Source organism: Echiichthys vipera, assembly GCF_963691815.1.
Source record: "Echiichthys vipera genome assembly, chromosome: 13".
NCBI classification, from domain to species: Eukaryota; Metazoa; Chordata; class Actinopteri; order Perciformes; family Trachinidae; genus Echiichthys; species Echiichthys vipera.
In genome coordinates, this window is record NC_139838.1 from 12,275,301 (window position 1) to 12,290,738 (window position 15,438).

At 39.1% G+C, this 15,438-nt stretch overlaps 1 protein-coding gene across 3 annotated transcripts in view; it reads right to left on the reverse strand.

Moving 5' to 3' along the window:
- Window positions 1-364: 364 nt before the first annotated feature.
- col16a1 (collagen, type XVI, alpha 1) overlaps window positions 365-15,438 on the reverse strand; it is a 73,788-nt gene continuing 58,714 nt past the window's right edge. For all 3 annotated transcript variants that reach the window (XM_083925631.1, XM_083925632.1, XM_083925630.1), the window contains 28 exons: window positions 14,811-14,864; window positions 14,580-14,699; window positions 14,359-14,400; window positions 14,180-14,245; window positions 14,037-14,081; window positions 13,459-13,503; window positions 11,127-11,180; window positions 10,979-11,032; window positions 10,810-10,863; window positions 10,683-10,727; window positions 10,532-10,585; window positions 10,420-10,455; window positions 10,271-10,333; window positions 10,133-10,204; window positions 9,976-10,029; window positions 9,801-9,845; window positions 7,855-7,899; window positions 7,564-7,617; window positions 7,199-7,252; window positions 7,051-7,101; window positions 6,672-6,761; window positions 6,521-6,556; window positions 6,365-6,409; window positions 3,528-3,722; window positions 3,277-3,340; window positions 2,915-3,091; window positions 2,721-2,798; window positions 365-1,967 (listed from right to left, as the gene is read on the reverse strand). In XM_083925631.1, coding sequence (XP_083781757.1) covers window positions 1,774-1,967; window positions 2,721-2,798; window positions 2,915-3,091; window positions 3,277-3,340; window positions 3,528-3,722; window positions 6,365-6,409; window positions 6,521-6,556; window positions 6,672-6,761; window positions 7,051-7,101; window positions 7,199-7,252; window positions 7,564-7,617; window positions 7,855-7,899; window positions 9,801-9,845; window positions 9,976-10,029; window positions 10,133-10,204; window positions 10,271-10,333; window positions 10,420-10,455; window positions 10,532-10,585; window positions 10,683-10,727; window positions 10,810-10,863; window positions 10,979-11,032; window positions 11,127-11,180; window positions 13,459-13,503; window positions 14,037-14,081; window positions 14,180-14,245; window positions 14,359-14,400; window positions 14,580-14,699; window positions 14,811-14,864 — 1,986 coding nt within the window. In that variant the 3' untranslated portion in view covers window positions 365-1,773. The remainder of the gene's footprint in view (window positions 1,968-2,720; window positions 2,799-2,914; window positions 3,092-3,276; window positions 3,341-3,527; window positions 3,723-6,364; window positions 6,410-6,520; window positions 6,557-6,671; window positions 6,762-7,050; window positions 7,102-7,198; window positions 7,253-7,563; window positions 7,618-7,854; window positions 7,900-9,800; window positions 9,846-9,975; window positions 10,030-10,132; window positions 10,205-10,270; window positions 10,334-10,419; window positions 10,456-10,531; window positions 10,586-10,682; window positions 10,728-10,809; window positions 10,864-10,978; window positions 11,033-11,126; window positions 11,181-13,458; window positions 13,504-14,036; window positions 14,082-14,179; window positions 14,246-14,358; window positions 14,401-14,579; window positions 14,700-14,810; window positions 14,865-15,438) is intronic.

The following is a 15,438-nucleotide window of genomic DNA, read 5'->3' on the forward strand; positions in this document are numbered from 1 at the left end:
TCAGAAACCAGACCTGTTGGAGCCTCTGTTTAAAGCAACTGACTGACTTTAAAAAAAGAAATACTAACAAACAACTAGAAAGAGATAATTACTATAATTCCTTTTACTGATAATTAGAGACACAAACCGACCATAAAGAAATACAAAACAAATAAAAAAATGCACAATAAAGAGTTGAAAAACAAACACTATGAGGCACAAAACGACCACAAAGAAATGCGAAACAGCAGACAATTGGAACTCCAGTCGGGGTCATGTGTATGCCCAGGATCCCACTGTCTCATAATCCATCCTTGGATGGACAACAGAATTTTAAGAGTGTTTGATACAACTGAGGTTGAAAAAGTTGACACGATACAACAGCTTTTGAAAAGCAATTTAATTAAGTTTTAACTTAAGCATTTCCCACAGGTTAGTGAGAAACAAAAGTCTGACCACAGCTCATAGTTTAAACTTTGGATTTAACTATGAGTGATAAAAGATGGTAGTGATTAAAAACTCTATAGACTTCCAGATATAAAAATTAGGAAACAAACAGAAAAAAATAAAATACAGTAACATGTAACACTACAAAAACCACTTGTGATGCTTTTCAGAATATTTTCTTTGTCTAGCTTGATTGTGAGGGCTTGGTAGCCGTGCTCAGTGTGTTGCATCACAGAACCTGTGGTTAATGGGCTCAATTATTGCTCATATTTTCTCAAACCAGTGCCTGTTGAAGCAGACAGATGGCTGTAACAGCTACTTTGGAATACAAAATAAGATGGGATGCATTCAGTGGCTGTATTTCCCAAAATAATGGCGTTAAAATGACACAAAATGAGCTTTAGCAACATCATTTTAAAAAGCCAATATGCTTTCTTGTGTAAACACAATTTTCTTTTATAAATAATTATGTATTTTACAGAACACATAATTCCAATCCGAAAGCTTATAGACCTTAGAAAAATATCCCATTGGCTTTTTTTTGCTTTATAACCTTTTGACAATTAGGAATAAGTGGCTAGACGTGCGTATGCCTTGTATCAAATTTGGTGAAAAAGTATAAAAAGCCACTATATATAAATATAAATATATACAAAACAGATAATCCATCAATAGGGGTATGAATGCAGGTGTTTGACAGGTGTTCCTATAGAACTAAAATACATTTCTCTGGGTATTCTCTTACAAGTCAAATTCAAATATGTATCACACCACATTCACTGAGACAGAATATTAGAATGGCATGCACTCTGTGATTCTGTGAGAAGGGAACAAATATATGAGAGGTGCAAGCAAAGTGCTATAATGATTGTGTGTATCCTCTTCGTACAGATTTAGACAAAGAAAATGAAAAAAAAAACAAGAGTTCAGAATTAATCACAGGGAAAAAAAATACAAATTGTGTTTCTTGTCACCTCCCCTGGGTTGTTTGAAAATGTACAAAAGCAGTGAAACACAGTGAGAATAAAGAGGCGAGACCAAAATAAGGGGCAATAATAAAGAAATGATTTGGCATTCATAGGGGCAAAGAATGATGCAATAAAAATGTGCTGTGTGTCTTTGCAGGCCTCATTCCAGCGTGGCCCTTAGAAACTGTGGGTTTTTGCTCAGAACAACAGAACAAATCAGTGTGCGTACATCTACTCAATGCAACAAAAAAAGTAGCTCCTTGGTTTCATCTTTTGGTCATATTTATTAACTTTGGATGATGGTCTTTGGCTTCTTGTCTTCTCCGTAGTCTCTGTGCTTCAGTCCCCTCAGCCCCTATACTCCATCACATCATGCCCTTTACCAGGGGCCCTTCATAGGTGGGCCTTTGGGACTGTATTCTACTTGATGGCTCCTACAGTCTCCAGGATTACACCGGCCATCATGTCCCTTTGCACCAGGCTGCCCAGGTGAGCCCGGGATTCCAGGAACGCCCTGCTGGCCTACAGGGCCTGGGGGTCCCATCTTACCATAGCCTTGGGGGCCTGGGACACCTAGAAGAAGAAGGTAAATGGTGGGAATGTAATGATTTGGGCCCTGCCATGGTACTTATCTGTAAATATATCCCATCTGCAACTGGCCACTGACACGCATTCTAATTAACTCTGACCATGGTGCGTTACATTGACGTAAACACCAGCACATATGTATATTTTATATTCTATAGAATAACGTAAATTCCTCTTATATATTTGCATTCTTCTAATTTGTGTGTAACTTTACATTCAGTGTATTCTCTCTCAGTATATTTCTGCAACACCAGGTCGAACTCCTAGTATGTAATGTAATCGTAATCTTATTCTGATGTATTAAAAACAAACAATCAACCGCCTGTAATACAACTCGTAAATAAGATGGTGCCATTTAACACTGCGGCAGCAACACAATGCAAAAAAACAAGAAATACGTCAAGTAAGTATACACCAAAAAGCAAGGAATCTCTAATAGATTAAGTGCCAGTCCCAGCCTGGTCAGATGCGTACATGAACTGATGTAGCCTCTTGGATGAGAGGTGAAACGTCTTCCTAGACAAATAACCAAGTCCAGTTGCTTTTGACTGAGATTACTTTGAGGATAAGTGCTAACTACCATGTTCTTTATTAAATGTGCATGGGCAAATATTTGATGTGAGCATGGTTCCTTTTTAAACCCCAAACTGATTTTCGTGAACTGACTGCAGATAGTAATGTTCTCAGATGTTGGTTTGGGTGGAATGAATTAGCCTGTCATTTTAGTAATTTTGTTACCTGGTGCTCCTGGAGGCCCTACATCTCCCATCTCTCCAACACCCTTGTCTCCTTTTTCTCCATTTGGTCCTCGTTGTCCTATAAAAAGAGACCATTTTTACCACATGACAGATGAACGTTCCACAGTTAGCTAATTAGCTAATTACACTTATGTCACTGCGTTTTGAAGATTATTGGTATAACTTATAGCTTACCAGGGGGTCCTTGGACTCCCGGCCGACCTTGTCTGCCAATCTGTCCTGGGAGTCCAGGTGCACCTGGGTTACCAGGATTACCTGGAGAGCCGTCTTTTCCTGGAGGCCCAGGTCGACCTGGGGATGCCACCATCTCTACTGGCATCTGCATGCGTGACATGTAGTAGGCCATTCTCTCTGGGGAGGGAAACATGCAACAACAAACAATTATTCCACAGTGGCAATAACAAGAGGTGTCCCAGAGGAGAAATGGACTAATTCTTTGAAAGAGAGATATGCATCTGAAGAGGAAATGTTGCTCTAGTCTTGAAACTGCAGCATTATACACAGTAAACATTCACATAACTATGTACATGCCTCACCATCAAATATCTTGATGACCTGCTGGCGGATGAAGTTCTTGATTTCATCATAATTGACTACAGCCTATTTAAGAAGAGAAAAATGAAGAGGAAGACAAAACGGTGTTTACAGTTTAAAAATAATTATTTACAAGAGCAGATGGAGCTAGTGAATGCCCCTGGCCAGTGTACTGTACAGACAAAGAAGCTGTATATTTCAACATCAATATAAAAAGGCTCGGGGCTGTATGTCTAATGAAACTGCATCTCACATCGTTTCCTGGTGACCCTGGAGTTCCTGGGAGACCAGGGGTGCCATCTGAGCCTGGGCTTCCCCTCTCTCCTCTGGGTCCAGCTGGGCCCATCATGGGCTGTGCATCTTTGGAGTGGTAACCTCCACCACCGGGAAGCCCCGGCCTACCTCTCTCCCCTGGTGAACCCCTCTGGCCTGCAGCCCCTGGTTCACCCTGGACACATACGCACAGGTTTATGTCAGTAGATAAACAACAATGTCATTCATGTAGCTTAGTGAATTGATAAAAAAGTCATAGTATATAGTAGTAGACTTTTTTTGACATACTATACTATGCCTTTTTTCTACATACTATGACATTTCTTGACTAAATATATATACTATATAACAATGTTTTTTGAAATACTATAATATGATTTTCTTAAAAATACTACACCACAACTATTTTTTCCACCTACTATGCTGTGACATTTTTTTGACATACTATTCTATGATTTATTTGGACATACTATACTATGACTATTTTGGAGACACTATACTATGACTTTTTTGGACATACTATACTATGAGTCTATTTGACAAACTATAATATGACTTTTTTTCCACATACTAAACAATAACATATTTTGACTGACTTTTTTCAAGAAATTATGACATGCCTGCTTTAGACAGGCTCTCCTATGACTGATTAAAGCAATTTTTGGAATATTGTATACATTTATTTTTTTTACTTTTTCAACATACTTTACTATGAATTTTCATTTTTCGGACACACTTTTCTATGACTTTTCCTGACTTTTTTCAAGAAAATTATGCCATGACTGCTTTAGACAAGCTTTTGGACATACTATACTATGACTTTTTCAACATAATGTATGTCATAACTCAATCCAGTCTGACGACACAGACTCGATATATACTATGACATTTTTTTTTAGGCTTATCTTTTGGACACACTTTTACATGACCTTTTCTTGACTTTTTTCGAGATACTATACTATGACTTATTTTTTTTTGGCTTATTTTTTGGATACACTTTTCTATGACTTTTCCTAATTTTTTTCAAGAAATTATGCCATGACTGCTTTAGACAGGCTTTAGACATACTATACTATCACTTTTTTGGACAAATATTACCATTTTTTGGACATATTATATTTTGACTTTTTTGGACATACTACATTACAACTGTTGTTGACGAAATATATTAGTTTTTGGACATAGTATTCTATGACTATTTTGGAATACAATAATATTTGTTTTTTGACTGTTTCCAACATACTATACTATGACCTTTCGGACATAGTACACTATGATTTTTTCTTCGACATACTGTACTGTTTTTTCGACACACTACTGTTTACTGTTTTTTCCAACACAAATAACCTTTTTTCAAGATATTATAAAATGTTTTTTTAATATATACTTTGACTTTTTCATCACACTAGACCATGACTTTTTTGACACACAAAACTGACTTTTCCCAACATATTTTACAATGAAATTTTTCAAACATGTTATTATACTATGACTTTTCTTTGACACACTAAACTATGACTTTTCTTCAACAGACTAAACTATGACTTTTTTGACACACTATACTATGACTTTTTTAACATACTATACCATAATTTTTTAGACAAATAATATGTTTAAATTTGATGACAGACAGAGTTCTAACCAGTCTACTCTAGTTAAGCATTGGATTAGCAAGGTTAGGGCAGATTTAAAACGGTAGGGGGTGTATTGAGCCATTATTTAACCCATGAAATGCTGATTTTCATAAACTTCATTGAAACCAACCATAAACCAGCGATGTGTTTCATCACAGTTCAGTTTTATCAGTTATATATGAACTGTTAAGTTCTTCCTAACATTGCTTCCTGTTTTTAGCTAGCTGGCTAGCTGTTTCTCATTCCTCCCACTCCCATTCATTTTTTCATTAATCTAAATAAGATAATAAGCTAATCTCCCGGCTAGCTTTATATTTAACAAAGAGATAGTGGTATAAATATACTCTTCTAACTCTCAATTACATGAATTATCTCCCTATCTTTTTCTGCTTTTATCTGTTTAATTATTATTCCACGATAACTTTGAAAAAAATAAGAAGATTATTATCAACTCTATTTCAGAAAAGAAGATGCTGGCCCTTTCAGACAGCTTTTGGCATTCTTTATATCACTTTCTTAACAACTGAGCCCACCATTCAGGTTGTTTAAATACACTCAACAGACAACCCTGCTACATTAGTGACAGTGATTTATCAAGGACAAAGCAACCCATAATGGACGTCTAATGTTTACACGTCACCTACAGACAAGCGGCTCTTGAAATAGAGAGGATGGAGAAGAATAGAGGAGTCCATTCTCGTCTTTCTCCTCTGTTCTGCTCTTCTGTGCAGCTAAAACCCTGACAATGCCATCCTGTCAGCGTGACAAATAGCCTCATCTAGCATCTCCCCTCAGGCTTAATAGCATTATCCCAGAGGCAGGGAATAACTTTATCACTGTATCCACCTACAGTACTGTAAGCCTGTGTCTAAGGAGAGATCCAACAGGCTCTAAGGCTACAGAGGGCTAGCAGGCAGCCAGCTGCCAGTTTGGAAAGGGGTGACGTGAGGTGAGGAGAAAGGAGGGGGACAGTGGGGGGGTTAGTGAACTGATGACTGTGTTAAGTGCTGGTGCTGATTTCACAGAAATGGAGAGAGCAAGACCGTGTTCAGCACCATAGCTTGCCGGCCTAAGTCTCCCCGAGCTAAAAGGAACAAAGAGGGGGGCATCTCCCTGCAGTCAGGTCTGCGGAGGGAAGCACACGCACACCAAATAAACTGTACCACTCCGAGTCGGCTCTTACCTTTTGACCTGGCTGCCCGTTGTCCCCCGGAAGGCCAACCGCTCCCTGTCAAAACAAAGAAAGATCCATCAAAGGAATAAAATATGCCCATCACCCCACAGATATCTCTCCATTATACTTTAATAGGGACAAACATCACACCCAGACATTACTCACATCTTTACCAGCTGCACCATCGCTGCCTGGCTCTCCCTAATGCAGGAGAGAAAAAGTTATGAGAGATATATATTGTCACACTCATGGTGGTTATTAAAATTTCTGGGGGACAAGTTTGGATGTAGACACAGTTGTTGTGAGAGGTACTAACCATGAGCCCATGGTGCCCTGGGGGTCCTGGGGCTCCTCCCATCCCTGGAAGACCCCTCTCACCTGCTTGGCCCTTATCTCCTTTTATACCCTACAGAAGGAAGATGGAGAATTCAAATTCTCAGAATTCTCAAAATCTCTTCTTATGTTTGCACTTTAGCAAACAAATACAATACAAACACAAACACAATATAGATTATAGCTCCTAAGGCGTACTACCGTATCCTTATTTCATCTTTTCAATTTGCAGTTCTGTCTTTTTTTTCGGTATGTGTAGCTTTTTGTAATTTTACCCTTGAGAATGTTTATGATTCAGCTAATTTAATCAATTTGTTGTTACTTAAATTTATGATGGCCACATGTCACAGCATTTCTCTTACCACTCCTGTTGGACCAGGAGATCCTGGTGGTCCAGCTGGACCCGTGGAACCCTATTGAGAGAGTACACATTACACATTATTCAAGTTTAAGATGCTGACATACAACAATATTAACAGAACAAACATGTAGAAAGGGCAGTGAACTTACAAGGTGGCCGGGGGGTCCAGGTCGTCCCTGAGCTCCTGGCGTACCGGGATCACCCTGGAAAGGTCATAGATCAACCTTTAGAAACTCCATGGTTATACTGACTATATATTTATACAGTGTTTCCCTCAGGTTAACAGTGTTGTTTCCAATGCACTGTAGTGGGTTGCCTGAATGTTCTTTTCTTGCTGGTGTTTAATGAGGAATAGGTTCATATTACAGATCAATCCCCACATGGATAAATTAATCAGCGTTAACACATTCATGAACCCACCCTAACATAATGAGAGGGGAAACACTGATATATTGGTATATATAATATTTAGCCAAATCCATTGGGGGAAATGATAGAAAACCAGAATACTCACATCATGTCCCACCCTGCCTGGCAGTCCAGGTGGACCTGAAGGTCCAGCTTCACCCTAAATGAATGAATGAGAAAATAATGCAAAGGTTTTGGAAGAAACATGAGTGGAGTACATCCTCCTTCTTTTAGTGGACACTCAAAACAATGAGATGGAACAGTAACTTGTGTGACATAATTATCAGTTTGATAAAACAACCTGGCCTAATGCACAAGAAACAGACAGCAATGACAAGTACTTGTAGACAAACAGACGGACATAGCATGATGGTAAAGCAATGAGTTGTTGGCTAACCTTCTGTCCGGGGAAGCCAGTATGGCCAGTTTTCCCTTTGAATCCCTGAGGAAAAGCATGAAAGAGAATGAGATTGGTACAGTATCAAAATTCACACAGTCTAGGCTGCCAAAGAACAGACAGACGTGTCTTTGAAATCCTGAACACCTGCTCTTGGGTAGAGCACAAACTGAGAGAATGAGAGAGAAATAAAAGGAAAGAGAAGGTAGGGAAGGAAGGAAGGAAGGAGGGAGAGGAGCTGGCAGTGACTCTGCTGTGTCTGCATGCAAGACAGAAAGATCTTAAATGATCTTAGAAGCTAAGAAGTTTCAGAAGGGGTCTCATTACCAGTGACAACATTAACAAGACTCAGTAATGGTTGCCAATCATGAGTCACAGTCCATGCTAATTTGACAAGCGACATAAAAAGTCAAGAATTAAGATGATCACACCCATCTTGACAAAATGCAAGTCAAATTTCAAGAGCACAAAAAAAATTCACCCATCGTTGGCAATCCATTGCTCCATTAAGAGCTTTAGATATGTTTTCAAAGAAAAAGGTCTAATCATGCAGGCTAATTTGCATACTAGTTTGCAGTTTTTGAAACTCACGGTGAGCCATGGCAATGCAACTCGTAGAATTTTATAATAAAACAAAGTATTCCTACCAAATTGTAGCTACCTAAACAAGTTGCCATATCTGAAAATAACGAGGGAATTGCTGGCGTGAATGTTTGTAAGAACACAACATTTGATGATGATTCCATGTTTTAACACAAGTAGGAGTTTAGACTTTGAGCTAAATCCTTAGTTTAAGATATTAGTATACTAATATTTGCTAATTAGCACCAAGAGGTCACCTCTGTGGCTGAAAAAAAATGAAGCCAACACGAAGTGCCAAACACAGCAGTGTTAAAAATGACTCAAATAGCCACTTCAGGCTGGCTTCAAAAACGAGTCAATCCCCATATTGAAATGCCCAACTTAACAGTAAAAGTAAAAATGTTTAAAGCCTGGTACAAAAAAAACAAACAGCTTTGGTCTCCATAGCTAACTGTTCATGTCAACTATACGGGGTGGGGATTTCATATAACTCACCAATAGAAATTATATTAAGGCTTAAAGTTAAGCATAATAAAGGGCATGGCCACTTTAAGTAACAGGTGGCTGCGTTACAGGTGGCTAGCATAGACTATAGGCTTCAGATGGCCCGCTTCATCTCCATCTATGCTCCTCCTCTTTACCCATATTTTGAAATGGCTGAGAGCAGGAGTCCGGCACTGCCAAGATGGCAACAGCTGGAGCCAACCACTTTGAGCTTCAAATTTGCTCTTCAGAAACCTATGGGTGATGTCATGGAGACCACGTCCATGTGTTATACAGTCTATGAATAACACGAAACACATAGTACAGCTGAGGCTGATGGAAATGTAATAGTTTTGCAAGTATGTGGTCATAAACAAAAGCAGCAGACAAATTGAAAAACCTGAATTAATGATGGTGCTTGAGGAAAAAGTTAAAGTGTAAGTCAATTTTTCTAATTAATCCTGAAGGGGGACATCAACGTCTGTACCAAACTTTATGGCAATCCATTGATGAGATAATTAACTCAAAATCCCAAATTTGAACCTCATGGGGAGGGTTAGAGGAAACGTCATGGTATGGATGAAAATCTCAGTATATGACTGTAGAAAACAGATTCAGACCTTATTTTGTTAATACCTGAACTATTAAGTCATGCTTTAAGAATGCATATCACACAACATCAAATGGTTACGTGATTCTTAAATATTTCTAAAAAAAATGCATTATTTTCCATATCAAGATCTGGTTTGAATAGCATTTAATTGTGTGAAGTTACACACAGTATATTTCTTTCTGCACGAGATAGATGTAGAATCAAATCAGGGCAAGTAAATGTTGTAATGTAAATGAGGCGATACATAAATGTTAGAGGTGATACTTACTGGGATTCCTCGTGGTCCCGCTGGGCCTGGAGGGCCTGTCTCTCCCTGACAGCGAAAAAAATCAGTCAGTGCCAAAGGTCAACTATTATATACATGTATTTAATTATATACAGCATGAACTCGGTGTGTGTTTGGATATTCTGCTTGTGTGTGGGCACGCCTGTGCGTAACTTACCCGCAGCCCTGGTTTCCCATCTTTTCCATCCAATCCCTCAATGCCAGGGGGGCCCTTTCATTGCAAACACGGACAGAGAGTGCAAATGAGGGCTGAATATTATACAGCTCATAGATATGTTGGAAAGGGTCAGACTTAGAATATAACATGCATATACCATCAGCCCAGGGGAGCCTGGTGAGCCTGGGGGTCCAGTTGGTCCCTGAGATCCTTGAGTGCCATCATTGCCCTTTAAAAACAGTTTTCAGTTCAAGAAATGATCATTTTGGATGCAAATCACTAAATGCGTACTCACTTTTTCACCCTTAAGCCCAGAGAGCCCTTCCCTTCCAGGTTTGCCAGCAGGACCTGGTGCACCCTAAAATACACACAATAATATACAAAGTCACTACAAATATTTCCAAACACGATAATCTGCCATGGTGGAGTTAAACATTCACATACTGGTGGTCCTGGGAAACCCGGTTGTCCTTGGAAACCCTTGAAATAAAAAGAGGGACATATGAGTATCGGTTTTATTTCTAATAGTCAAATTATTAGCATGTGTTATACATACCTGTTCCCCTTTTTCCCCGACAGGCCCTGCTGGTCCTGTGTCTCCTTTAATGCCCTGCAGACACAGATTGGACTCAAATCATTCTCAGTTATGAACATTTGTGAGAATGAATGAGGAAGCCAGGTTCAAAATATTGCTAAAAATTACTGACCGGTGAGCCAGCCTGTCCTTGGTACCCAGGGTTACCAGAAGAACCCTGCAGAAGGGAAGGAGATGTAAACCACTAATATGCAACACTACCTCCAGATGGGTATAAAATTAAAGGTGTAATGGCTTACTGATTCTCCTTTCTGACCACTGCTTCCTGGGCTTCCCCGTTCGCCCTTCAGTCCCTGACAAACACATATGGACAGTTAATCAGTGTAACCACCTATCCGTCCATTAGAGCGCTCAGATTGCTGTCAATTCCATACTTCCTTTATAACAAGGCAGGTGAGAGTAACTTACAGGAAGTCCTGGCGGCCCCATGGCTCCTGGATACCCAGATGTACCAGGAGAACCCTGAGGTGAAGATCATTCAATCAATCAAACCCGAAAATAAATGATTTTTTTCTTCATGTTATGATTTCAGGGAAGTTGATTGGCAGATACTCACCTGCTCGCCCTTCAATCCTGGGAGGCCGGCTGACCCTCCTTCACCCTGCTGACCCTGAGAATGATGGGAATGAGGAATGATTAGAAAATGAACGTTAGGATGTGATATGTATGCTTCCCCCGGTTGAAATGAGCCAAGGACAAGGCGAGTCGATATCGAAGCGAGGAAACAGCTAACTAACCTGCGCCGTCTCCCTTTGGGTCTGCCTACATTTGATTTTGTCCTCTGCTCTACACCTCTATCAGGCTTCAGGGCAGTGATGGTAATATCCGGAGGCTGAACACCGCCTGCTCGGCCCAGTCGGTCGGTGAATTGTGTATTTAAATGTCCCGCAAATGTTATAATGTTACTTCCTTCCTCTTAATCCCTCCCTCCCTTATTGTGTTACAGATTCAGATGTGAAGCTGCAGACTTCATGAAGTCATTTTTCTCTTTAAGTCAACAAAGAAAATGGGGTTAGTGTGTTACTAAGCAACACAATATTAGAATCAGTTTTATTGGCAAAGTAAGTGTGCACACAAAACATTTTTGAACTACAAAGCTGAACATGGTAGGGTGACTACTGCACATATATAAAGATATATAAAAAATATCTATTCATATACTACACAACAACACAGTTACATTTGTAATAGAATAATGCAGTAGTAGTACAATGAGTAAAGATGGCTTGAATAAATATAGGATTACTAATGTAACAGGTTGTTTTACTATGAGCTGGTTGGATTTAGCCCTGTATACTAACATTTCAATTTTAAGTGAATACTGATGTTTTGAAATGATAACACTAATTAATTGCATTAGTATGCATGTGCGAGTGGGATATGTTGCCTAGCAATGGCTGTTGTAAGCTGAAGACAGATGAATGCTGGAAGAAAATATTTTTTTAATGAGTGAACAAAAGAATGTCATTGGAAGCTGAGTGCTTTAGAATGGAAAGTGATAACTGATGAATAAAAATGAAATTTCAAGAATTGTAAGAATATCACTGACATATTGGTTATTAGAGTGATTACTGGGGGTTGTAATTTAGAGAAGCAAATTAGTAATTGATCATACAGAGGAGAAACTAATTAGTAGCTCATCGTTGTGAGTAACTTCCTCACACTGAATATGAGTTATATATTTAGGATCACACATCTCTCCCTCACAAACAGAATAAAGAGATCCACCACTGCAGACAGCAGAGGCTAACACCTGCTATAAAGTGCCACTACGGCACAAATGGATTCGGCGCTCACACAGCTCATCCATTTAGCATCTCAATTCTCTGAAAAACAATAAATCCTTATGAGGGGGAAGACGGGGAGAGCTCAGCAGCACAGCAGATCCACTCTCCATCACTTGGACGGGGGAATAATTGAACAACTGGAGAAAAAGACAACGAAATCGTTCACCATCTGAAATAACTTTCATGAAGGAGCCAGGTGGGAGGCAGCGAGGGCGAAAATATGACATAATCAAGGGTGGCTTGATTTGATCGGAAAAAGGAGACGGGTAGAACATATAGTGATTTCAGTACAACTAGTTAAGTATTGGTCAGTTCTGAGGTAGTTAAACTTCATATTTCTATTTCTTGCTACTTTATACTTATATTTCATTTCAGGGACAAACATCGTACTTTTTACTCCTCTACATTTATTTGGCAGCTATAGTTACTGGTTACTTTTCAGATTCAGATTCTATATTAAATGAAAATAAAAAAAGACACAAGGCATTGTTAAACATTAAACCAGTGGTTTCCAACCTATTTGTGAGAGTTGTTTACAGTTAATAATAAGTGATTTCTCCTCCCAACTTCTCATAAAGTTTCTTTAAATAGCAGTTTGAAGCCAATAACTGAAAGGTGAGACATTTTTTTCAGGGAAAAACAAAGACAAGAGAAATTAAAATGAAATTGTGTTTAGCAGAGCTTTATATTTGATTTGTTCCTGCCCAATTAATCACCTCACAACCTCGCTGGATTATCGTGTTGTCTGATGAGGCCTGGCTTGTAATCAGTGCACTAAACTTTTAAAATATATAAAATAGATAAATCTAGCTCCACCTCAAATGCAGCATATGTATTGATGTATCAGTTCTAACAATTATATATATATATATATAGCATTTGATGGGCGGTCTTTTTGCACAACCAATACCTTCACTTTGAAACATTAACTGATAATACGTTTTTTTTTTAATGATTTTTACCTGCATTGTAGCTTTTTTTTTAACATTGTTTGGTACTTATATTAAATAAAATTGTCTAAGTACTTCTTTCATCACTGATTAAAGGATAATAACAGAGGAAATACATGAAAATTAAGTTGGCAGTGTGAATTAAACTTACAGGTAAACCAGCTGGGCCCGGGGGACCTGGGAAACCAGGAGGTCCCTGTGGACGGTAAAACAGTGAGAGGAACACATGAGACAAGATTAAATTAAATCTATTTACACCTGTGGCGTTAAAGAAGGTTTGAACTTGTTCCTGACAATTAAGGTAATACTAGAAACACTGTGTGTGAATAAGTGTTTATACTGTATGTGTGTTTTGGGCCACACAGTACATTTTCACTGAGACCAGCAGGGGGCTCTGTGAAATCACAGAAAGTAAAAAAAACAAACAAAAAAAAACAAGCTTCTCTCAAGTCTTCCCTCACAGAAATACTGACTAACAGTAAGGCAGTGATTAGAATGCACTTCAAAGTTTTCAATCGTTTTTGGTTGATAATAAAGTACTAAAGTAGAAGTACAGAAAAAAGGCTGCATATAAAAGATGAGGATTTAAGAATAAGAGTCCACATTTACATCTTTGCCTTGTATGAAACCATGTCCAAGATATTTACATTTATCTACTATTGATTCAATAGGATTTACAGTTGAGCTGTCTGTAATGGTTGGTCAAGAAGAAGATACGTTGAATCTCACCATGTGTCCTGGTATTCCAGCTTGGCCTCTTTCTCCTGGTATTCCCTGTAGAAAAGATAGTGATAGTGAAGTCATCGTGATATGCTTGGACAAAAGCAGACACATACACTCTCATATCAATTAAAACACAGTCACAGACTCACTGGCTCTCCTCTTTGCCCTGGTGATCCAGGCGTTCCTGGAATTCCAGGTGACCCTGGTCGGTCATCCTATGAGGCAAAAACGTAAATCAGTGAGATAAGTTGCATGCATGTCTCTGTGAATGCATGCACGTGTGTGTTTGTGTGCATATCCTCAGAATAGGACGATGATCTCAACTAACCACGGCTTGTGTCGCTTGCGCTCTCTGTAGTCTCTCCAAACACTGGAAATAGACAAGAAAAGCCTTATTGCTGGCACAATATTATGTCAGACTTACAGCTATTCACAATTTTAAATACAATGCAAAAATTAGGAATTGCCATTGTACATTCTTAAAAGCAACAAAGAGCAACAAACTGACTGTATTACTGGTGACATTTCATAGGATTCTGGACTTCTCACCTTGTCGCAGCTGTCAATGGGGGTTACACCCGGCTTGCCCTGGTCTAGTTTTTCTCCTGCACCAGTTGTGCCTGGAACCCCTGGAGATCCTTGGGAACAGTCCTCTCCGTCACAGCCCTTCTGTATTGTACAACACAGGAACTTAGCATACTGTAGATACAAAACTGATCCTTAGCTTTTATGCCAAAAACTGCAAAAGCAAAAGGAGAGCATTTTGACTCATGAACTTACAACATCATCTCCTGCAGTCTCGTCCTGTGGCAGTTGGTGTGGTCCAATTAAGCCCTACAGAATGGGCAGGGAAATGAAAATAAAATTAATATTTACGTCATGACATCAAATACAATAATTTAAGGAAACCATAATCATCTGAATCATCTCTTTTCTTCCACATTCGCAAAACCCAAAAGTTTTGAATGAAAAGACACTCCTTTGGTACCAGTTGAGATGAGCTGCTACGTGCAGCTACATGCTAACCAGGGTAGGTTTGTGCATTCAGAAGAATTGGCATTAGGTCACACACACACACACACACACACACACACACACACACACACACACACACACACACACACACACACACACACACACACACACACACACACACACACACACACACACACACACACACACACACACACACACACACACACACACACACACACACACACACACACACACACACACACACACACACACACACACACACAAACACGATCTTCTTCATAGTAATCCTACTAAAAATCCAATTTTCACATGTATATTCAAGTGAAAATTAAGTAGGATTTTTGTGCGGCCTATGTTTATTACACCCTTGCTGCAGCACATACAGCCCTCTGCTAATTGCTTTTTAGGCTGA